Source organism: Salmo salar, chromosome ssa04 (assembly GCF_905237065.1).
Source record: "Salmo salar chromosome ssa04, Ssal_v3.1, whole genome shotgun sequence".
Taxonomy (NCBI): domain Eukaryota; kingdom Metazoa; phylum Chordata; class Actinopteri; order Salmoniformes; family Salmonidae; genus Salmo; species Salmo salar.
Window position 1 is genome coordinate 41,604,504 of NC_059445.1, and position 25,360 is coordinate 41,629,863.

The 25,360-nt window shown below is 43.2% G+C and overlaps 1 protein-coding gene across 2 annotated transcripts in view; it reads right to left on the minus strand.

Annotated features, from left to right (window-relative positions):
• LOC106603110 (neuronal migration protein doublecortin) overlaps nucleotides 1-25,360 on the minus strand; it is a 76,023-nt gene that overhangs the window by 16,112 nt on the left and 34,551 nt on the right. For both annotated transcript variants that reach the window (XM_014196347.2, XM_014196346.2), the window contains exon 4: nucleotides 4,070-4,172. In XM_014196347.2, the coding sequence (XP_014051822.1) occupies nucleotides 4,070-4,172 (103 nt within the window). The remainder of the gene's footprint in view (nucleotides 1-4,069; nucleotides 4,173-25,360) is intronic.

Here is a 25,360-nt window from a genome sequence, read left to right on the forward strand (position 1 = left end):
TACAGTGGTGTAATAAGTGACTAGTGGTGTTAGATTGGTGTAGTAGGTTACTAGTGGTGTTATAGTCGGGTAGACGGTGACAAGGGATGTTACAGTGGTGTAGTAGGTGACTACTGGTATAGCAGGTTACTAGTGGTGTTAACGTGGTGTAGTAGGTTACTAGTGGTGTTACAGTGGTGTAGTAGGTGACTAGTAATGTTACAGTGGTGTAATATGTTACCTGTGGTGTTACAGTGGTGTAATATGTTACCTGTGGTGTTAAAGTGGTGAAGTAGGTGACTAGTCGTGTTACAGTTGTGTAGTAGGTGACTAGTAGTGTTACAGTGGTGAAGTAGTTTACTAGTGGTGTTACAGTGGTGTAGTAGGTTACAGTGGTGTCACAGTGGTTTTGTAGGTTACAGTGGTGTTACAGTGGTTTTGTAGGTTACAGTGGTGTTTCGGTGGTGTAGCAGGTTACTAGTGATGTTACAGTGGTGTAATAAGTGACACGTGGTGTTACAGTGGTGTAGTATGTTACTAGTGGTGTTACAGTGCTGTAGAAGGAGACAAGTGATGATACAGTGGTGTAGTAGGTTACTAGTGATGTTACAGTGCTGTAGTAGGTGACTAGTGGTGTTACAGTGGTGTAGTAGGTCTCTACTGGTTATACAGAGGTGTAGTAGGTGACTAGTAATGTTATAGTGGTGTAGAAGGTGACTAGTGATGTTACAGTGAGTAGTAAGTGACAAGTGAAATTAGTGGTGCAGTAGGTTAATAGTGGTGAAACAGAGGTGTCGTAGGTTACGATTGGATTACAGTGGGGTAGTATGTGACTAGTATTGTTACAATGGTGTAGTAGGTGACTAGTGCTGTTATAGTGGGGTAGAAGGTTACAAGTGGTATTACAGTTGTATAGTACGTGACTAGTGGTGCTTGTAGTAGGTTACTATTGGTGTAGTATGTTAAAAGTGGTGTTACAGCAGTGTAGTACGCTACAGTGGTGTAGTAGGTTACAATTGGTGCAGTAGGCTACTGGTGATGTTACAGTGGTGTAGTAGGTAGGTGATTAGTGGTGTTACAGTGGTGTAGTAGGATACTAGTGATGTTACAGTGGTGTAGTACGTGACTAGTGGTGTTACAGTGGTGTAGTAGGATACTAGTGATGTTACAGTGGTGCAGTAGGTTACTATTGGTGTAGTAGATGGCTAGTGTTGTTACAGTGGTGTAGTAGATTACTAGTGGTGTTACACTGGTTTAGTAGGTTACCAGTGATGTTACAGTGATGTAGTAGGTTACTAGTGGTGTTACAGTTGGTGACTAGTGGTGTTATAGTGGTGAAGAAGGTTACTGGTGATGTTAAAGTAGTGCAGTAGGTGACGAGTGGTGTCACAGGGGTGAAATAGGTAACTAGTGATGTTACAGTGGTGTAGTACGTAACTCGCGGTGATAGAGTGGTGTAGTAGGTTACTATTAATGTAACAGTGGTGCAGAAGATGACTTGTGGTGTTAGTGTTTTAGTAAGTGACTAGTGGTGTTACAGTGGTGTAGTAGGTTACTAGTGATGTTACAGTGGTGTAACAAGTGACTAGTGGTGTTAGAGTGTTGTAATAGGTTACTAGTGGTGTTATGGTCGGGTAGAAGGTGACTAGTGGTGGTACAGTGGTGGAGTAGGTTACTAGTGGTAAAACAGTGGTGTAGTAGGTTACTAGTGGTGGTACAGTGGAGGTTACTAGTGGTGTTACAGTGATAAAGTAGGTTACTAGTGGTGTTACAGTGGTGTAGTAGGTGACTAGTGGTGTTACAGTGGTGAAATGTTTACTAGTGGTGTTACAGAGGAGTAGTAGTTTACTAGTGCTGTTACAGTGGTGCAGTAGGTTATGAGTGGTGTTACAGTGGTGTAGTAGATGACTAGTGTTGCTTAAGTGGTGTAGTAGGTTACTAGTGGTGTTACACTGGTTTAGTAGGATACTAGTGACATTACAGTGGTGCAGTGGGTGACTAGTGGTGTTACCGTGGTGTTATAGGTGACTAGCGGTCTTAGTGTTGCAGTAGGTTACTAGTGGTGTAATAGATTACTAGAGGTGTTACAGTGGTGTAGACGGTGACTAGTTGTGTTACAGTGGTGTAGTAGGTAACTAGTGCTGTTACAGTGGTGTAGAAAGTGACTAGCGGTGATTCAGTGGTGTAGTTTGTTGACAGATGATATTAAAGTGGTGTAGTAGGTGACTAGTGATGTTACAGTGGTGTAATATGTTACTTGTGGTGTTACAGTGGTGCAGAAGGTTACTAGTGGTGTTACAGTGCTGCAGTAGGTTACTAGTGATGTTACAGTGGTGTAGTAGGTTACTAGCGATGTTACAGTGGTGTAGTAGGTGAGTAGTAGTGTTACACTGGTGTAGTAGATGAGTAGTGGTGTTACAGTGGTGTAGTAGGTTACTATTGGTGTTAATGAGGTTACTAATGTAGGTTACTAGTGGAGTTACAGTGGTGCAGTAGATTACTAGTGGTGTTACAGTGGTGCAGTAGGTTACTAGTGGTGTTACAGTGGTGCAGTAGGTGACTAGTGGTGTTACAGTGGTGCAGTAGCTGACTAGTGATGTTACAGTGGTGTAATATGTTACTTGTGGTGTTACAATGGTGAAGTAGTTTACTAGTGGTGTTAATGAGGAGTAGTAGGTTACTAGTGGAGTTACCATGATGCAGTAGGTTACAAGTAGTGTTACAGTGGTGTAGTAGATGACTAGTGTTGTTACAGTGGTGTAGTAGGTCACTAGTGGTGTTACAGTGGTGTAGCAGGTTACTAGTGATGTTACATGGTGTAATAAGTAACTAGTGGAGTTAGAGTGGTGTAGTAGGTTACTAGTGGTGTTATAGTCAGGTAGAAGGTGACAAGTGGTGTTACAGTGGTGTAGTAGGTGACTACTGGTATAGCAGGTTACAAGTGGTGTTACAGTGGTTTAGTAGGTTACTAGTGATGTTACAGTGGTGTAATACGTTACTTGTGGTGTTACAGTGGTGCAGTAGGTTACTAGTGGTGTTACAGTGGTTCAGTAGGTTACTAGCCATGTTACAGTGGTGTAATAGGTTACTAGCGGTGTTACAGTGGTGTAGTAGGTGAGTAGTAATGTTACAGTGGTGTAGTAGATGAGTAGTGGTGTTACAGTGGTGTAGTAGGTTACTATTGGTGTTAATGAGGAGTAGTAGGTTACTAGTGGAGATACAGTGATGCAGTAGGTTACAAGTGGTGTTACAGTGGTGTAGTAGATGAGTAGTGGTGTTACAGTGGTGTAGTAGGTTACCAGTGGTGTTACAGTGGTGCAGTAGGTTACTAGTGGTGTTACAGTGGAGCAGTAGGTTACTAGTGGTGTTACAGTGGTGCAGTAGGTTACTAATGGTGTTACAGTGGTGCAGTAGGTTACTAGTGGTGTTACAGTGGTGCAGTAGGTTACTAGTAGTGTTACAGTGGTGTAGTAGGTTACTAGTAGTGTTACAGTGGTGCAGTAGGTTACTAGTGGTGTTACAGTGGTGCAGTAAGTTACTAGTGGTGTTACAATGGTGCAGTAGGTTACTAGTGGTGTTACAGTAGGTTACTAGTAGTGTTACAGTGGTGCATTAGGTTATTAGTGGTGTTACAGTGGTGCAGTAAGTTACTAGTGGTGTTACAGTGGTGCAGTAGGTTACTAGTAGTGTTACAGTGGTGCAGTAGGTTACTAGTGGTGTTAGTGGTGCAGTAGGTTACTAGTAGTGTTACAGTGGCGCAGTAGGTTACTAGTGGTGTTACAGTGGTGCAGTAGGTGACTATTGGTGTTACAGTGGTGCAGTAGGTTACTAGTGGTGTTACAGTGGTGCAGTAGGTTACTAGTGGTGTTACAGTGGTGCAGTAGGTGACTAGTGGTGTTACAGTGGTGCAGTAGGTTACTAGTGGTGTTACAGTGGTGCAGTAGGTTACTAGTGGTGTTACAGTGGTGCAGTAGGTGACTAGTGGTGTTACAGTGGTGCAGTAGGTTACTAGTGGTGTTACAGTGGTGCAGTAGGTTACTAGTGGTGTTACAGTGGTGCAGTAGGTTACTAGTGGTGTGGCTGCTCTCACCATTCTCATCCAGGGAGAAGTCATCCTGGGCGTAGCGGAACTTCTCTGGGCCACAGGCAATGAAGACATCATCATCACCAAAGAAATCCTGAAGACAGGTGACCTGGTGGAGCAGAGAAACACGGGACCATGTGAGAATGCAGCTCTGAGACAATGCATACATACAATTCAGTGGGATCTTAACATGACATATCAGATATAAAATACATTCATCTTTGACAGTGACCAGTCCGACATCTCAGCACTACCACCTCCTTGACTCTGCACTTTTCTCCAGGTCACATCATGTCAGTAACAGCTTTACTGTAACGGCAACAAACAGATAGAGCAAAGAAATTCAGCAGCCAACGTGTGCCCCAAAAAGAAGGGGGCTTAATACTGCATTAACATTCTCAAGTTCGCTAAACTGCTTTTAAAATGCTGGCTGTGTGTTAATTAAAAAAGATAATACACTTGCATTCAACCGCGACAAAACATTGCATATAATTGTGCGAGGTTTGAGATTAGTGAATAGCTGTGGGGCTAGCTCGTAGAATGATCTAAAATCCTGGGTTTAATACCGCTTAAATTGGAGATGGTTGTTGATGATAAAATCTGTGGCTGGTAAAGGACTAAGACATGGGAGATAATACGTGCAACATCCTACTTTACATAAAGAGCTATTATTAGGAAGAACTGACATTTTTAGTATAAGGAGACAAAGGTGAATTTATCTAAGATTTCATCTAATGAGTCAGACCTCCTTCAGCCTTCAATGGAGTCCAACAGCAGACAAAAACTCTCCTACAATAGGTTGTATTCAGCCAATGAAAGAAAGCTGGTTGTATTAAGTATTCTTGGCACGTTAGCATGGCTACTAGAGCCAAACATGTCCCAATCACACACAGTCCAACGTTACTGAGTCTTTAATAATTGTGTATCACAGAGCTCGGTTTAACCCACTCCTCTAAAGGGTCTGATCCCCTTCACTGCAGCTGTTCATATCAGAAGCTACTTACTAGACAGATGTCTTGGGCCACACCCACTTTCACTGATGACCCTCCAATAGAAAAGCCCTGTTACTGGAACTAGCAGGTTTATTAGGCCCTCCCCCGCCTCACATTCAAAACACAGTCTTCCTCTCTGGTCTCCTGGGTGACAGGCGTCCAGGTTGCCACGCCACGGAGGTTCAAAACCTGGAGGGTAACACCCAGGATACATCACATCACAACCTTCTTTGTGACACACTTCTAAACTATGAGCTGATGCTAATTCTGGAGCACCCCACCCCAGCAGCTGCCATGATGCTTGTCGCTACTGGAGGAGTGTCTGGTCTGCATGGCGTCTGGCAGCTGTACATCCTCCATGTCCCACGGGTCCAGGACATAGACAGGGGCAGGAGTGGCACATATCCCTAGGGTCAAACCCTAGTGATGAAATTACTATATATAATCCCATTCTTATTGCTTTTTCATTGTAGACCTCTAATTAACTCACCCAGTCTTTCAGTGTATCATTAAACAGTCAATATCGTGAGCTTAAAATTGTGATTTTAATTTTTTTATTATCTTCAATCTTACAATTCCCGTATGGAATTTAGCAGGAATGTAGCTATAATGGGGACATTTTAAGGATGCCTCTCGGGCTGTCAATCATGTGTCAGATGGGAAGCGTGATGGGGTCTGCCAGCCCTCCACCCAGCCCCCACCACATCTCTAGGTGGTGCTAATGGAGAGGGGATGTAAATGAGGTCTTTGGCGGTCTCTGGGGGGTCTGTGTGTCAATCCCTCTGATGACAACAGCCCATCAAGGCTGGCTGGGCTCCCCAGCTACACTGGTAATGAGGGGGGCCGAGGGGGCTAAGCAGGACACAGGGCCCTATGAGGGAGGCCAAACTTGACTATGGTTCATAACAGTCTCTCTCTGTCCATCCCCCACACCCAACCCCCATGCTTTTGTTTAGGGTCAGGACGAGGCAGAGGTCATTAGAGTGATGACAATACAACAGACTGAAGAAAGGAGTGATAGAGTAGAACTGCTTAGAAGACTGAGAAACATTTAGTGAAAATATAATGGTCTGTAGAAACTAAGCTTTTCATATACCACTTTATGCAGTGATGGTCAACATTAGTACAATTCAATGTATTTATTTATCGATCTTGTCCATTACTTTAGAATGAAAGGTCTAAATCAGATCATCATGATCCTGGACATGATAAGATCCCGGACACGATAAGATCCCGGACACGATAAGATCCCGGACACTATAAGATCCCGGACACTATAAGATCCCGGACACTATAAGATCCCGGACACTATAAGATCCCGGACACTATAAGATCCCGGACACTATAAGATCCCGGACACTATAAGATCCCGGACACTGTTATTTTGTGAAGGAATCCATTTCTGAGAAAAACATTGGAACTCATAGCCAGCGAGAAGCCTTTTGGAAACCAGCTGTGGTGTGTGAATGTGGGCCGAATAGAAAACATATTAAGCGTATTACTGGGTTTCTGCAGTAATGGAAATACAATACTCTGAACCACAGGAAGGCCCAGATATTCAGCCTTTCCTTTCCAGAGATCAGGTCATACGGCACTACCATTACCACCAGGGAAGTAAGTCTGTCTCATTATACCCATCTCACTATTGAAAAGCACTACTTCATCACCTAATACAACTGAATGTTTGTGTCTATGATCAGACATGAATGCAGCCACTGCTGTAAAGTACTATTGACAGCCTGCTCAGCACACCAGTGTGCTCTACACTAGAGGAGCCGTCATGTCATCCAGTGTGACAGCCACTCTGTGTGTAGATTTGTGCTGACAAATGCATAGAGCTAATTGACTGCAGAGCTTCTGATTATGAAGATGCCTGTCTGATCTGACAGCACTGTTACTGTGACACACATGGCCTAGGAAGGTTCAGGAGGGACAGGGACAGTAGTAGAGGGAGAGAAACATTAGAAGAGGGAAAGGGACAGGCACCAGGGGTGAAGGAGGACCTGGGGACAAAGTCAGGGTCCTTGCTACCCGGGATCCTTGGGACGTCCCTACCCCTTTGAAGTTAACATTTTTAATGGTTAAGGTAAGGGTTAAGGTTAGGGTTAGGTAAGGGTTATGGTTAGGGTTAGGGTAGGCGTTAAGGTTAGGGTAAGGTTTAAGGTTAGGGTTAGGTTTTAGGCTAGAGTTAGGGTAAAGGTAGGCGTTAAGGTTAGGGTATGGTTTAAGGTTAGGGTAGAGTTTAAGGTTAGGGTTAGGTAAGGGTTATGGTTATGGTAAAGGTAGGCGTTAAGGTTAGGGTAAGGGTAGGCGTTAAAGTTAGGGTAGAGTTTAAGGTTAGGGTTAGGTAAGGGTTATGGTTATAGTGATGGTAGGCGTTAAGGTTAGGGTAGAGTTTAAGGTTAGGTAAGGGTTATGGTTATGGTAGGCGTTAAGGTTAGGGTAGAGTTTAAGGTAAGGGTTATGGTTATGGTAGGCGTTAAGGTTAGGGTAAGGGTAGGGTTTAAGGTTAGGGTTAGGTTTTAGGCTAGAGTTAGGGTAAAGGTAGGCATTAAGGTTAGGGTTAGGGTATGGTTTAAGGTTAGGGTAGAGATTAAGGTTAGGGTTAGGTAAGGGTTATGGTTAGGGTAAAGGTAGGCGTTAAGGTTAGGGTAGAGTTTAAGGTTAGGTAAGGGTTATGGTTATGGTAAAGGTAGGCGTTAAGGTTAGGGTAAGGGTAGGGTTTAATGTTAGGGTAGAGTTTAAGGTTAGGGTTATGGTTAGGGTAAAGGTAGGCGTTAAGGTTAGGGTAGAGTTTAAGGTTAGGGTTAGGTAAGGGTTATGGTTAGGGTAGGGTTAGGGTAAGGTTTAAGGTTAGGGTAAGGGTAGCGTTAAGGTTAGGGTAGAGTTTAAGGTTAGGGTTAGGTAAGGGTTATGGTTAGGGTAAAGGTTAGGGTAAGGGTAGGGTTTAAGGTTAGGGTAGAGTTTAAGGTTAGGGTTATGGTTAGGGTAAAGGTTAGGGTAAGGGTAGAGTTTAAGGTTAGGGTTAGGTTATGGTTATGGTTAGGGTAAAGGTTAGGGTAAGGGTAGGGTTTAAGGTTAGGGTAAGGGTAGGGTTTAAGGTTAGGGTAAGGTTTAAGGTTAGGAAGGGTAGGGTTTAAGGTTAGGGTAAGGGTAGGGTTTAAGGTTAGGGTTAGGTAAAGGTTATGGTTATGGTTAGGGTAAAGGTTAGGGTAAGGGTAGGGTTTAAGGTTAGGGTAAGGGTAGGGTTTAAGGTTAGGGTTAGGTTTTAGGGTAGGATGTCTCAAGGGTGCCAGATAGCACTAACCCAAAGCAGGTCGGACTTCCCATTGGGCAAAACAGTCATTATGACGTCACTACAACTAGTTTTGCCCACTTGCTTGACCTGTCCTCCATCCTGTTTTGCTAAAGACGTCTTACAGAGAGAGAAAGAGCGAGAGAGCGATAGAAAGAGAGAGCGATATATAGAAAGAGAGAGATAGTGTTGATGGGAGTCGAAGCAGATCAGGTCCGAGACAGCAGAGAGAATGACAAGATGCCTGTATACCAGGTTAATCCTGATTGGTCTGGCTTCCACCAGCTCATATAAGGACCTGTGTCACGCTAACCAAGGTAAGGTGGGGCCACTGACCCTTTTCTGTCAACTCCTGTCACCCCTCAGCCCTGCAGATACCACAGCTTACACTGACCAGCCAACCAATCCCAACCGTCAGCCAGGCAGACACCACAGCTTACACCGACCAGCCAGCCAATTACATCTCACTAATTATGAGGATGACAGGTGCCAATCAGAGGCACGGTGTACACTTACTTACACTAAGATCAAATATCTATTTGGAGATACTATATGGGTCATTTCAGTCTTATTAAAGTACTTATCCAGAGAGATTGCAGTTGTCACCTTTTACAAGTCAATACATTCCAACTGCTGTTTGATTTTCCTACCAAACTGTGTATGTACATACAGTGTAGTATAAATACATTGATACTAAATTATATCTAAATATACCCTGACATACAGCTAAATCTGTTCATAAACCCTCCCATTCCACGGATAATAGTGGGTCTGAGAGAGATCATTCTCCAGATATCACATCTCTACATCTACATTAATGGCTTTGCTTAGGGCTTTCTTCTTGCAGGGCAAGGGTCGCATTGCCACACAGTGAGAGTGAACGGTTCAGGAGCACAGTAGTGCTGTAGGATGAGGCTGTTGCTGACAGGGCAGCAGACAGTGGTGATGTGATCTGAGTGGATGGGAGAGAGAGAGCGCCCCACAAAAATGGACCAGGGAGGAGGGGGTGACCTTCAACGTGGGTGAGCCTGTCAGACTCGCCACCAGCACAGTAGACACACACACACAGAGCTGGAGCCAGAGACGGTCTACAGCTAGGTCACCAACAAACAAGATCAGACACCATCCAAAAAAGAAGACAGAGACCGAAGCCTCAACAGAGGAACACACAAAAGTAGTCCTCAGCAGCAGTACTGACATATCATCACACCAATCAGAGAGAGAGGGATCGAAGCTAAAGAAGAAAGGAAGTTTAAAACTGATGATGTGAGATGACAGGTTGATAGCAATGCATTATGTCTGAGTTCATGCAATTGTAGACAAGCCTTACTTACTCTTCTGTTGGACCTAGTCCCTTCTTCCTACTCTACCATTGGTCTGTGCAGTTGGATTAGTAGCTAACACTGTAACTTAAGACCTCCGTTTCAGAGGGATGGGTGAATTAGCACTTAATGGGTTAATCCTGTAGCCTACCGTATACTGGGGAGTTTGGAAATAGCCACAGGATGGTTTTAAAACACTGTCAATACCGTTGAAAATATTTATTTGAAGTTTTTCCATAAATTGTAATATTTGTAGCTACTTTTTAAGGAAATACCTGCAGTCAACGTGTGCAATATGTTAGGAGATAAAGCAGATCGCTTTCTTCATTTCACGTCACATTACTTTCCATTATGATGCTTACCATAGTTCCCCAGAACAGTTGAGCCAGTCATGTGTTTGTTTGTAAATAGCACAACGGGAGAAAGCGGGAGTAGGCAAGTGTAACACTTGTCGTAAGTGGTAGTTGAAGTGGACCAAGGTGCAGCATGGTAAGTGTTCATGATTACCTTATTCATAAACACACTCAAACAAAATAACGAAAACGCACAGTTCCGACAGACACTAAACAGTAAACAACCTCCCACAAACACAGGAAGAAAACAGGCTGCCTAAGTATGATTCCCAATCAGAGACAACGATAAACAGCTGCCTCTGATTGGGAACCACACTCGGCCCAAAAACATAGAAAGAGAAAACATAGAGTTTCCCACCCGAGTCACACCCTGACCTAACCAAACATAGAGAATAATAAGGATCTCTACGGTCAGGGCGTGACAGCGAGTCCAACTTTGTATTGACAGAGGTCCCATTTTATATTGAATGTCTAGTGTTTTTTTTGTTGCTTCAATAGTGATCAGGGACGTGCAACTATAGTTTTCCTTTACAGAAAATACACTACCGTTCAAAAGTTTGGGGTCACTTAGAAATGTCCTTGTTTTTGAAAGAAAAACACATTTTTGGTCCATTAAAATAACATCAAATTGATCAGATATACAGTGTAGACATTGTTAATGTTGTAAATGACTATTGTAGCTGGAAACGGCTGATTTTTTATGGAATATCTACAGAGGCCCATTATCAGCAATCATCATTCCTGTGATCCAATGGCACGTTGTGTTAGCTAATCCAAGTTTATCATTTTAAAGGCTAATTGATCATTCGAAAACCCTTTTGCAATTATGTTAGCACAGCTGAAAACTGTTGTTCTAATTAAAGAAGCAATAAAACTGGCCTTCTTTAGACTCGTTGAGTATCTGGAGCATCAGCATTTGTGGGTTCGATTACAGGCTCAAAATGGCCCGAAACAAAGAACTGTCTTCTGAAACTCGTCAGTCTATTCTTGCACTGAGAAAAGAAGGTTATTCCATGCAAGACATTGCCAAGAAACTGAAGATCTCGTACAACGCTGTGTACTACTCCCTTCACAGAACAGCGCAAACTGGCTCTAACCAGAATAGAAAGAGGAATGGGAGGCCCCAGTGCACAACTGAGCAAGAGGACAAGTACATTAGAGTGTCTAGTTTGAGAAACAGACACCTCACAAGACCTCAACTGGCAGCTTCATTAAATAGTACCTGCAAAACACCAGTCTCAATGTCAACAGTGAAGAGGCGACTCCGGGATACTGGCCTTCTAAGCAGAGTTGCAAAGAAAAAGCCATATCTCAGTCTGGCCAATAAAAAGTTAAGATTAAGATGGGCAAAAGAACACATACACTGGACAGAGGAACTCTGCCTAGAAGGCCAGCATCCCGGAGTTGCCTCTTCACTGTTTTCAGCTGTGCTAACATAATTGCAAAAGGGTTTTCTAATGATCAATTAGCCTTTAAAATGATAAACTTGGATTAGCTAACACAACGTGACATTGGAACACAGGAGTGATGGTTGCTGATAATGGGCCTCTGTACGCCTATGTAGATATTCCATAAAAAATCTGCCGTTTCCAGCTACAAGTCATTTACAACGTTAACAATGTCTACACTGTATTTCTGATCAATTTGATTTATTTATTTTAATGGACGAAAAATGTGCTTTCCTTTCAAAAACAAGGACATTTCTAAGTGACCCCAAACTTTTGAACGGTAGTGTATACTGAACAAAAATATAAATGCAATATTACTGAGTTACAGTACATATATAGAAATCAGTAAATTGAAATAAATTAATTAGGACCTAATCTATGGATTTCACATGACTGAGCAGGGGCGCAGCCATGGGTGGGCCTGGGAGGGCATAGGTCCACCCACTTGGGAGCCAGGCCAACCCATTGAGGAGTCAAGCCCGCCAATCAGAATGAGTTCTTCCCCACAAAAGGGCTTTCTTACAGACAGAAATACTCCTCAGTTTCATCAGCTGTCCAGGTGGCTGGTCTCAGACGATCCTGCAGGTGAAGAAGCTGGATGTGAAGGTCCTGGGCTGGCATGGTTACATGGTCCGCGGTTGTGAGGCCGGTTGGACATACTGCCAAATTCTCTAAAACGATGTTAGAGGCAGCTTATGGTAGAGAAATTAATAACATTAAATTATTTCGCAACAGTTCCGGTGGACATTCCTGCAGTCAGCATGCCAATTGCACGTTCCCTGAAAACTTGGGAAATCGGTGGCATTGTGTTTGAACATTTTTTTCAGTCAGCTAAGACAAATTCTTATTTACAATGACGGCCTAGGAACAGTGAGTTAACAGCCTTGTTCAGGAGCAGAACGACAGATTGTTTACCTTGTCAGCTCAGGGATTCAATCTAGCAACCTTTCGGTTACTGGTCCAACGCTCTAACCAATAGGCTACCTGCCGCCCCGTTGTATGACCAAACTGCACATTTTAGAGTGGCCTTTTATTGTCCCCAGCACAAGGTGCACCTGTGTAATGATCATGCTGTTTAATCAGCTTCTTGATATGCCACAACTGTCAGGTGGATGGATTATCTTGGCAAAGGAGAAAAGCTCACTAACAGGGATGTAAACAAATTTGTGCACAAAATTTGAGAGAAATAAGTTATTTCTACGTATGGAACATTTCTGGGATATTTTATTTCAGCTTGTGAAACATGGGACCAACACTTTACATGTTGCGTTTATAGTTCTGTTCAGTATACATTAGTCCAACACATTTGGCAGAAAATAGCTTAATTTTCATCAGATGACAACAGAAGTGCAATGCTATTTGGCTGACAGTAAATGAGCTTACAATAAAACAGCAAAGTATTTCTGGCAAAAAATTATGCATGGCCATCATATTTCTAATGTTTATGATAGAAAGAATGTAGCCAGCTACATTTGCTAATGTGAATTCTTATCCGAGTGGAGAAGTGCAACTGAAGAACAACATTTGTCTGACCCCAAGCAAAAATTACAATAAAGAAGCATTTTAGATCTGCGTTTACAAAATGCAGCAATATATTTCTTATGCTTTTTTGTTTTTCCTGGGTGAAAAACGATAAATGCTGCGTTAAGTTTAACTTGCTAGTTATCTAAATAAGTGGCTGAATGGTTAAGGGCTCGTAATACAACACCTGTTGTATTCGGCGCATGTGACAAATAAAATTCGATTTTTGATTTGATTTGAATTAGTAAGGTGACGGGGCATCATACTGTGTTAGCTTTCTGCTGTGATTGAGAATTCAAAGCCCTTTGGATGAGTTATCTGTACAGCTGCCGCTGCAATCTTTAGATTTCTTCTCTGAGCAGAGCAGGCAGGCCTGTTGCCCTAGCGACTCCAGACTCCACACAGACACCGCGTGTACACATGGTGCTCCAGAGCCAATACTGTTGTTTCTTCACACATGCATGCATCAAGACTTTGTTAAATTGCACAATGCCTCTCGTTCGCATTCGCTTGTAAATGTCCAAACTCAAAAGAAAATGACATTCGGTAGCTCCAATATGTATAACTTCATGAGCTGGATTGCCTGCCTTTGCAATTCGTATATTTTGTTTTGCGCTCGTTAGGATATTTAGCTAGCAGCCTCCATGAACATTCCATGAAAACACCCAATGGTCTTCCTTGCATTTTTTGGCACGCCCTAGTGTACTAAGCTGGTAATAGCGTAAATCCCAGGATGAGTCAAGGACGGTATGACCATATGAAAGTCTGGATACTGCTCCTACCATTGAACACAGTGGAGGAGTTTTACAACAGCTCAGTATAGCTCTCTCTCTGTGTGTGTGTGTGTGTGTGTGTGTGTGTGTGTGTGTGTGTGTGTGTGTGTGTGTGTGTGTGTGTGTGTGTGTGTGTGTGTGTGTGTGTGTGTGTGTATGTGTGTGGATGAATGGGAGTATATGCATGTATGAGTGGCTGTGTGTACACACGTGTGTGTGAGCAGAAGTCCTCACAAGGATAGTAAAATGGGGAAATTACAGCGGTCCCCACAAGGAAAAAGACAATTTTAGGCTTAGGGTTAGGCTTTGGGTTAGGGTTACAATTAGGGTTACAATTAGGGTTACGGTAAGAATTAAGGTTAGGGGTTAGGATTAGAGTTAGGGTTAGGTTTAGTTTCAGGGTTAGGGGTTTTGGGTTAAGGGTAGGGTTAGGGAAAATAGGATTTTGAATGGGAATATATTTGTTGATCCCCACAAGGATAGTAAAACAAACATGTGTGAATGTGTGTGTGTGTGCGTGTTTGTGCTCTGAGTGATGTAGCACTGCACCAATACTGCCTGTGCCTGCATCCCCCCTCTCCTCTACGCATGGGTGAGTACTGGAGAGGTTCACTGGGGGGTGGGTGGGGGAGACAGCCATATACCTTTCTGACAGACAGCCCCAATCTACAAACTGGCACATTACCATAATTACATTTACATTTCATATAGAAACACATTGGAGCTTTAAGGCCACTTGCACTCATAAAACATTGAGCAGGAAACACAAAATCAATGAGCAGGGTAACCATGGAAACTGACACACAGGCTCCACATGGTGCAGGGAGCCTGAGACTACAGTTTCCCTGTCCTGTATGTGTCAGTCTGTCCATCCCATTCAATCTCCGGTCTGGAGGTTTGGACAGAGATTCTCACTCCCTACTACTAAAGTATGTCCACTACAACAGTCAAGGCGACTTCAGTATGCAGACCAGTCAAAATTACTTCAGTATACAGACCAGTCAAAATTACTTCAGTATGCAGACCAGTCAAAATTACTTCAGTATGCAGACCAGTCAAAATTACTTCAGTATGCAGACCAGTCAAAATTACTTCGGTATGCAGACCAGTCAAAATTACTTCAGTATGCAAACCAGTCAAAATTACTTCGGTATGCAGACCAGTCAAAATTACTTCCGTATGCAGACCAGTCAAAATTACTTCAGTATGCAGACCAGTCAAAATTACTTCAGTATGCAGACCAGTCAAAATTACTTCAGTATGCAGACCAGTCAAAATTACTTCAGTATTCAGACCAGTCAAGATTACTTCAGTATGCAGACCAGCCAAAATTACTTCAGTATTCAGACCAGTCAAAAGTACTTCAGTATGCAGACCAGTCAAAATTACTTCAGTATGCAGACCAGTCAAAATTACTTCAGTATGCAGACCAGTCAAGGTTACACCATAGGACATTTACTACTGGAGGGCTTCCCAGAATTCATCAGCTCATCTCTTGTGCACAGACTTCACATTGCAGCAATGTATCTTCTTCAGTCCTAGAGACAACTGGCCACTTGGCGAAATATCACTTAAGAGGATTCACTGGAGTCAAATGTTGTTTCAATATGTCTTAACAGGCACTCAACCCTCTGCCCCATTGGTCCAGGGAGACAGAATGCAGCGGCAGACAGCAGCAGACAGGATAGGAGATGATGTCATCCCAATCTGCCTGCTCCCTCCCGACCTGCCTGCCTGGCTAAAATGGCTGTACCAGCGTAATCCCATTAGAGCTAATCCCAGCTCGATGCGTCTCTCCTGGGTACAGCTCCCTGCTCCGTACCCCTCCACGCCCTCTCTTTCAACTGTTATGCCTCTGTGAGGGGTAGGGTGGGGTGAGGGCACACAGGGAGTCTAGGATGCCTCCACTAATTGAGATGTAGAGGTACAGCGACATCCGAACATGCTGATTGGCTGTGTGAATGGCCCTGAAAATGCGTGTAATCCAAACATTAGCTCTCATTATCATAGAGAGAAAATAGTGTTTTTAGCTAATCCTATCCAAGCGTGTCCTGGGACAGTGCCCATAGTGACTGAGGGGTGATTGAGGTTATACACAGCACAGCACACACATGCTTGCCAGCCTTGTTACAGGTCCATTGTTTCACCATATAAACCGGTCTGTGGAGATCAGTAGTGGTGCGTGGGTAAAGTCACTGGGTTAGCCAGAATAAAAAGCCATATTACAACCTATGTGTTGTGATAATTGTGTTGTTTGCTCTATAACCTGTTAGTTCATATGCCTTGCGACTGTGATATATAGGCAAAAAGGCCGAGACAATAAGAAGACACAGCGGCAGAATAAATTCAACCACACCTTTGTTTCATCACAAAACCGGAGAGCAAACTATGTCCAATGAAGTCCACAAAGAATATTGCATGTAACAAACAGCATTGTCAAGCAAGTTAATGTTTCCGACATTTTCGGATTACTAAACAACTACTGATTTAGAAACAGGGAGAGTTACCGCAAGTCACCAAGAAAACAGGAGCTGCTTCCACTATTCCAGCACCGTTTCAACTTCAACATTTCAACATCACCAAATCACCTCTGCTTAGTTTAATACAGTGACAACTAATAGATACCAAAAACAATTTAGTCAACGTAAGCTAAATATGATGTGGATGTCCATAGTTCTGATTTCTGTGTGTGTGTGCGCGTTCGTGCAAGTACAAAACATGTCGACTCACCCTACTTGTAGAGAGACACCAAAGCCATCCTCCTCTCTTTCATATTGATGAAACGGTCTATCACTCTGTCATGCAGTACACACCTTTATTGTTTTGTTGTCCTAGGCTACCTGGCTAAAATGTTCTCACTAGCCTAACTTCCTTTCATGCGCAACGTTAGCTAGTTAGCCTTCTGCATCTAGCTACATACTGAACTTGCATCCTCTCAGTCCAGGGGCACAACAATGTATGAATTAATGGTTGGATCAGAATCACTGTTATTATCATTGGCCATTACGGAGAATTAAGTAAAACCACAGTTCCAAATCCCTATTTCCATCCATGGCTAATTTAGGAAAGGGCCCATTTTAGCTAGCCCCCAAGAGGACAACAACACAACAAGATGCAACAATTCAAGTTGTTTCAGTCTATGACGTATGCTCTCAATGCGATTTGATGGGAGTGACGCTTCCCTTGACACTTTGTTTTGGTGTGCCAGGACCATTCACATTTGAGCTCACTCAGTATAGCTCAAATCTGATTGGCTATTATTTTATACTTTTTTTTTAATCAAGGGAGGGCAAATGCTCACTGGCTTCCCTTGCATTCAATGCTACGGGATGCAACAATGTCATACTCTTTTGGACCAGACAGCATCAGATAGATGAGCTACACATACAGAGACAGAGGGGCGCTGTTTCGCTCACTCAGATGCTTTCTCCGGTGAGACACATTCAGCCTCTTGTGAATTGAAGGAAAATTGGCATCCCTTGGCATCCATGAATACATTCCACTGGTGGAGACACACCCAGGGGTGTTCATAGAATAGCTCTAGTCATTTCTATCACAGATCAGGTGATTGTGTTTCAGTTTGGGGTGTTAGGCTCAGAACACTACTGTATACACTGAGTGTATCAAACATGAAGAACACCCTCCTAATACTGAGCTGCACCCCCTTTTTGCCCTCAGAACGGTCTCAATTCGTCAGGGCGTGGACTCTACAAGGCGTCGAAAGCGTTCCACAGGGATGCTGGCCCATGTTGACTAATGCTTCCCACAGTTGAGTCAAGTTGGCTGGATATTCTTTGTGTGGTGGACAATTCTTGATACACACGGGAAACTATTGTGGGTGAAAAACCCAGAAGCTTTGCAGTTCTTGACACACTCAAACCGGTGTGCCTGGCACCTACTATCATACCCAGTTAAAATGCACTTAAATATTCAGACTTGCCCATTCACCCTCTGAATGGCACACATACACAATCCATGTCTCAAGGCTTAAATTGTCTCAAGGCTTAAACATCCTTTAACCCGTCTCCTCCCCTTCATCTAGACTGATTGAAGTGAATTTAACAAGTGACATCAATAAGGGATCATCACATTCAGCTGGGTTCACCTGGTCAATCTATGTCATGGAAAGAGCAGGTGTTCCTATTGTTTTGTATGTTTCTCTATATACACTCTATTAACACTCTCTATAACCTAAAAGGGTTCGTCGGCTGTCCCCATAGGAGAACCCTTTGAAGAACCCTTATTGGTTCCAGGTAGAACCCTTTTGGTTCCAGGTAAAAACCCTTTTGGGTTCAATGTAGAACCCTTTCCACTTGGAACCAAAAAAGGGTTCTCCTATGGGGACAGCTGACGAACCCTTTTGGAACACTTTTATCTAAGAGTGGAGAGCGCTGCAGCAGCTTCTACACACACAGCTGAGAGGTGAAAGCATAGGATTGCATCTTCCCCCGTTTCTATGGCGACAGAGGATGTATGCTTGTTTTACATTGAACTGTTTGGTAGATATGTGGTCCATACAAATAAGGTCTAAATATTCCAGCTACACGTCTCACTATAACCTATTATACGGCATACAGCTAGGCTCCTATTGTAATGCTATAAGAAGACATCCATATGCGTACAGCACATGAGCAAAAATCTATCTAAAGTGTTTTACTAAACACCTATTGATCCATACATTGTATGCTATACAGCACTTCTGCTCGAGTGAATGAATAGCTGTTATAATGGCACTAGAATCAGTTTTGTCCTGTTCTGGCCCCTGGCTGTTTCCCCTGGGAGTCTGCTATGTCAACAGAGACATATTCCTCCACCATACTGCCCCACTGACCTGTCGTTCAGAGAGAACCATGTGATTAAGCCGTCATACATAAACATGACACAGCTCTGTCGATCAGTACCCCCTGCAATCACAAAGACTGGAAGGATCTCCCAAACAAATGATGTAACTGAGCAAGCAAACATTTTTATCTCAATTAATATGAATTAAACAATTCGGGTTTTTTTTTGTTCTCTGACTGCAGGCGAGGCACACTGCATTTTGCGGCCTGTATTTTGGTTACTGAATCTACATTATGAAGCCAGACAAAGAATAAAAGAACAAAGCAATGGGATAGGTTCTAGGGCTCTAATTCTTGATGATCAACGTCCCTGTATTTCCTAAACAGAAACCAGTGACCAACAGAAAACCCTGGCCAGGGACAGAGACAGCAAGGCTTCCAATAGGTGCCAACGTTTGTCTGAGACAAAACGAATAACCTCTTCAAAGGAAGAGAATTGGAAACAATGAGTCTGTTGACTGTAGCCTTTATGCAGTGTGACTGACTGGGGCCTTGAAAGCAGACTAGTTACAGCAGAGGCTGAGGCTGAGCAGAGGCTGAGCAGAGGGTGAGGCTGCCCAGAGAGACAAGAGCCAGAGCCCGCGCTGCTACAGCTCCTTCTTCTAATCCCCTCCCTGTTAAACGTTGCGAGCCGGAGAATGATTAGTCCTGTACTCGGGCTCTCAGGGGTGCCAAGGAGAAGCTGACATATGCTAAACGGATCCTTATCAGCTGCCACTCACAGGGTGTTTTGAGCTGTGATTTCCATAAATCAGGAGGAAGTGGAGGAAGTGAGAGAGCTCACACTCTCCTGCTCTCATCGGCAACTCTCTCCCAGCACTGGAAAGGGATGCGGTGTTTGGAGGGGTAGGATGGGCTGGGAGGGGGGAGGGGATGCTTTCCTCTAGGAGTCTACCTCACAGCAATGTGGTCCCATGTGGCCCGCTGTTTCTAGCCGCTCTTTATAGAGTTGATCAAACAAATGTAAACTCAGTGCATCCTTGAGGAATAAATTGGCCCGTATTTATTGTGTGTTTTTGGAACACAAGGGGATTCTGAGAATCTGGAAAACACACACTAGAGGCAACATTCAAATGTGACTGAATCTGACAGGGTGTAAGACAAAAGCGCGAACGCACTATCATCTTTACACGTCTTGGGACAGACGCGACAAAAGACAGACGACTGTAAACAAACCATATTTTCTGAGAGTTGGCATCTATGTCTAGAGGCCTACCTACAGCTGGTATATGAAATGTCACAGTCCCTCAGAGCCATGGCTATAGTTAAGGGCATTCCAGCTTGAGGGATATTCATATTAGAGAAGATGAGCATCATGTCTGAAAAGGTCAGGTCACCTTGTCATCTAGACTCACCTAGCAACAGTATCCAGACAAGTGGTGGGGTGACACAAGACTCACTCTCCAGATGTTTCAATATTCATCTTTTTCATCTTCTACATGCAATAAATATGTATGTTTATTTAAATTTGTCGACATGTATGCTCTGTACCACAGTACAGTATCCACAGTATTTACACTGCATAGTCTATGTCAATATGCCAATATGAAGTACAGTAAGTGTGTCTGGGTTTTCAGCCCCCTTACCTCTCTGATCTACAGAGAAAGTCCTGCTGAGAGCCTGGCCACTCCCTCACTCCTCACTCCACGTTCTCCCCGCCCCTCTGCCCCACAGAGCCCACCCCTAATCCTTGCTTTAGCAGCTGTCAGGGCCACATGGCCCCCCAAAACTACCACCACAACCAGGACCAGCAGCCAAGCAGGGACCCCACAACTACAGAAACTGAATTATTCAAAGCTCTTTTCTTGAATGACACAATTCCAAACAATGGCTCGTAGTCCCAGATGCTTTACAATCTGATAGCAGTGGATTAGTGAGTAAAGTAATAAAGTCAATGTGTGTATTCCTCTACACTACTTTTATCAACAACAACAAAAAATGGAGAGTGCCCTCGAGCCAATGGAAAAATGCTATCATTTCTCTGAGGCAGTGAAAAACGTGTTTTCATTCCAATATCCAGTCTAAAGAAATAGTGGAGAAACATGACCCAATTACCTAGTCCTAGGCCCAGACGCTTTGCCTTTTAAGGAATTCATTTTCACAACCTTTTCACAAAGTTGCTAGAGGCACGGCTAAGAGAAGGTACTATAGATCACCTCCAAGAAGAGAGCTCATATACTGTAGCAGGAATGACACATACTTTCTATAGTGTAATCCTCATTCTGTGGTTGAATGTTGTGGATTATTGTCGGTATGATATGACTCATACAAGCCAATAAGAACAATAGGGGTATTACTTCCCGGTTTGACAGCTGAAAATGGGCGCTGTATTTAAAACAACAGGTACTACAGAAAAAGGTCCATAACTGGACTATTAATTATAAGTCAGGACCAATGCCATATAGTTTCAAATAAAAATGCAAGTAGCCACAGAGTAGAATTCCAATATATCTATACCCATCAATACATAGTTAACCACCTTTCTTATCATTTTTCTCTGAGAAACAAAGACTTGAGACTTCAGACATCAGACTAAAGCATTAGGATTTCATGCCAGATAATAGCTGAACACCAGTTCCTTGACTATGACCTTGATTTTTGTGCCAGATCTGACAAGCAGCAGGAAGCATTCCCTCCAATCCCCACTCTGGAATCTTCCATTCTCGTACAACCGCCACGGGGGTTTGTCTTGAATGCATTTATTCCCATATCTCTTTTGGCCGGAAATTAATGAATGAACAAATTATGAGCCGAGGTACCTCTTCTCTGCCTGGACGCCATCCTTACTGTTGCCCCGGGCAACCATGTTAATTCATCTCCATGCACGACTAAAGTAGAGCAATTACTGCATTTTGGCTGAGAGGTGAGATGGGTGGCTAATGTAATCAGGAAGGAGCACAGACATGGGAGGGATCTTACTCCTCTTACCAACACTTGAGACTCACAACGAATGTTAATGAGGACTCAAAAGAGCACTGCGTTGGAATCAATGATTAAACCATCACTGATTACAGTCATTATCAGAGATCTGCTCCAATTTCCCCCGAAAAATCAGTCGGTTACAGTCAGACACATGTCTGCTTCTATTACAGGATGCAGCTGTTTCATATGCATCCAGTGCTCCTCGTCCACATGTATCATACTATCAAACTATCATACAAAGACATATGTAACTCATATTGCTTAGCATAAGTCAAAAGGAACAACAGTAAACTTTGAGGGAACTTTGTAGGAGTTGTCTTGGGTATTTCAGTCAGCGAGGACAGCCAGATTTGACTAATTGGCAGCCTGTGATACTATTGATCTGCCGGGAGCTGTACGTGGGACTGTGGGGCTGTTGTTGTATGAAACGCTGTGTTTGTGTGCGCAGCACAGTATCAACCAGCAGGCCGTCTCACCACTGCTGTATTCTACAGGAGGAGAGGGGCGAGGGGCGAGGGGCGAGGGGAGACAAAAGAGGGATCTTCTAGCTACAGACCCAAGCAGCCATGCTAAATCATTTCGGGCAGCTCTTCAAAGAGCAATTTAACAACATCTCCAGATTCACTATATGATCTGCCTCAGTACACACAGTCCATGATATCGCGAAACAAAGCAAGAGCCATGTGAAATATTAAAGCCCTCGGAACATGGGATATACGCTGTAGCAGAGCAGAGTGCATGCTGCAGCAGTTTCTGCCGCACTAGGCTTTCTCAGAGTAGAGCGTCGGGGGGTAAGAGGAGCAGAGCGTCGTCCCCCTGGCGAGGAGAAGCGGAGCAGTGGGCGGGGCCGACATCTAGGTGGAAAAGACACGACTCGTTTTTTTTTATTATACAAAACCATACATGTGCTTGTACTGTACAATGTCCAACTGAGTTCATATAAAATGGCATTAGGGATGTGAACGATAATAGGGAAAACAGGCCAAAAGACTACTTTGTAAAACAGTTCGGAACATGCCACAATGTTTAAGCTGTCCGCGATTTTACTGAGAGGATAAATCCTGTGCCTGATTCCAGGCAGAACCAGTACCTGACCATGCTCCGCTAACCCTGAGGCCAACTCCCACTCTATTCCTCCCTCTGCAGACTCCTCACCAGGATCGATAGTGTGGGCTCTGAAGCCTGCATAAAACAGGACACTTTTATCTTCCCAAAAACACTGTATTTCCCTCACCACTGCCTGAGTGCAGTTGATAAAGCACTGTGCTACTTTTCCCTATTGATTGTGTGAAAGGTAATACTCTACGTGCTTTAGTCCTTAATGAAAAGTTAAGCAGAATGGATTACTACCTTTCTCAACCAGCCTAATTCACACTAGGCTCCTAATCAACGCGTTTGTTTCAGTTATTTTAATTGAAAGGAAGGGCTTTGTAAGCAAATTAATTGCTTATTCCGCCGGTAATTTCTTTGCCAGGGATTATTCTTGGAAGAGATCTGCTGCACTATTAAAGAAAAAGCCAGATTGATGTAATCCCTCCAGATCTCTGACTAAGTTAATACGAAGATGGTGAAAAACAATGTGAATAGTCATAATGGCCAAGACTCTCTTTCTCTCTCCCTCTATCGCTCTCTCTCTCTCTCTCCCTCTATCGCTCTCTCTCTCTCTCTCTCTCTCTCTCTCTCTCAAAGAGTGGTGTTCCTCTTCAGATTTAGAATACAGAAGTATTACAGCTGTATTTGACTGTATCTGTGAAGCTGTTTCCTCTCATGCCAGAAAGGCCTATATTGATCTGTCATATTTTCCTGCTGCACTCAATCAATACAACTACTGGGGCAAAAAACATGCATTGCACACATATGAGTTATTGGACACTGATTCCATGTCCCATTTATGTCCGCACAGAATATAGATCAGGGAACAACTGAAGGGGAGGACTGGTGGCCAATAAGGTGGTCAATAACACTGTATACTTCTCCTCTGATGCCATGTGGCTTTGAGACATGTTTTAATGTCAGAGCCTAATCCAGACCGGGCATTGAAAAATAGATTATTTCATATTAATGTACATCAGCATTCTCTGGGGGAAAAACCAGTCAGCTCTCTGACAACTGAAAGAGATTTTTGGTCCCGGAGAGTTTGGGAAGGGTTCAGGCGTGTCAGCAAAGCAACATTCCGGACACTTTGACCAAAGACTCTGTTAAAGTCAAACACGAATGTTCCCCAATAATGTAACTTGTTAGAATAACATTTGTTCCAATATATCAGTGTCCCAATATTAGGATATTTGGGAAAATATAGCTATGAAAGGATGGTGGCTCCTTTCACAATGGAACAGATACACTACCGTTCAAAAGTTTGGGGTCACTTAGAAATGTCCATGTTTTTCAAATAAAAGCACATTTTTGGTCCAATAAAATAACATCAAATTGATCAGAAATACAGTGTAGACATTGTTAGTGTTCTAAATGACTATTGTAGCTGATTTTTTAATGGAATATCTACATAGGCGTACAGAGACCCATTATCAGCAACCATCACTCCTGTGTTCCAATGGCACGTTGTGTTAGCTAATCCAAGTGTATCATTTTAAAGGCAAATTGATCATTAGAAAACCCTTTTGCAATTATGTTAGCACAGCTGAAAACTGTTGTTCTGATTAAAGAAGCAATAAAACTGGCCTTCTTTAGACTCGTTGAGTATCTGGAGCATCAGCATTTGTGGGTTCGATTACAGGCTCAAAATGGCCCGAAACAAAAATCTTTCTTCTGAAACTCGTCAGTCTATTCTTGCTCTGAGAAATTAAGGCTATTCCATGTGAGGAATTGGCAAAAAACTGAAGATCTCGTACAACGCTGTATACTACTCCCTTCACAGATCAGCACAAACTGGCTCTAACCAGAATAGAAAGAGGAGTGGGAGGCCCCAGTGCACAACTGAGCAAGAGGACAAGTACATTAGAGTGTCTAGTTTGAGAAACAGATGCCTCACAAGTCCTCAACTGGCAGCTTCATTAAAATGTACCCACAAAACACCAGTCTCAATGTCAACAGTGAAGAGGCGACTCCGGGACGCTGGCCTTCTAGGCAGATTTGCAAAGAAAAAGCCATATCTCAGACTGGCCAATAAAAAGAAAAGATTAAGATAGGCAAAAGAACACAGACACTGGACAGAGGGAGATTGGAAAAAGTGTTATGACAGACAAATCTAAGTTTGAGGTGTTCTGATCATTGTATATTTTGTCATTGTATATTTACCATTGTTCAGTTTTTTTCAGTGTGTCACACACTTAGGTTCTTTGTGGCACCTTTTTAAGTTGAAAATGATAACATCCGAATACCATAACATAAAGTGGGAGATTTGTACAGGGTAAAAGGGATCTTGAAGAAGGAAGGCTATCACTCCAGTTTGCAATGCCAAGCCATACCCTGTGGATGGCAACAACAGGACAATAACCCAAAGCACAGCTCCAAACTATGCAAGAACTAGTTAGGGAATAAGCAGTCAGCTGGTATTCTGTCTGTAATGGAGTGGCTAGCACAGTCACCAGATCTCAACCCTATTGAGCTGTTGTGGGAGCAGCTTGACCGTATGGTACGTAAGAAGTGCCCATTAAGCCATTCCAACTTGTGGGAGGTGCTTCAGGAAGCATGGGGTGAAATCTCTTCAGATTACCTCAACAAATTGACAACTAGAATGCCAAAGGTCTGCAAGGCTGTAATTGCCGCAAATGGAGGATTCTTTGACGAAAGCAAAGTTTGAAGGACAAAATTATTATTTCAATTTAAAAAACTGATTTAAAACCTTGTCAGCATCATGACTATATTTCGTA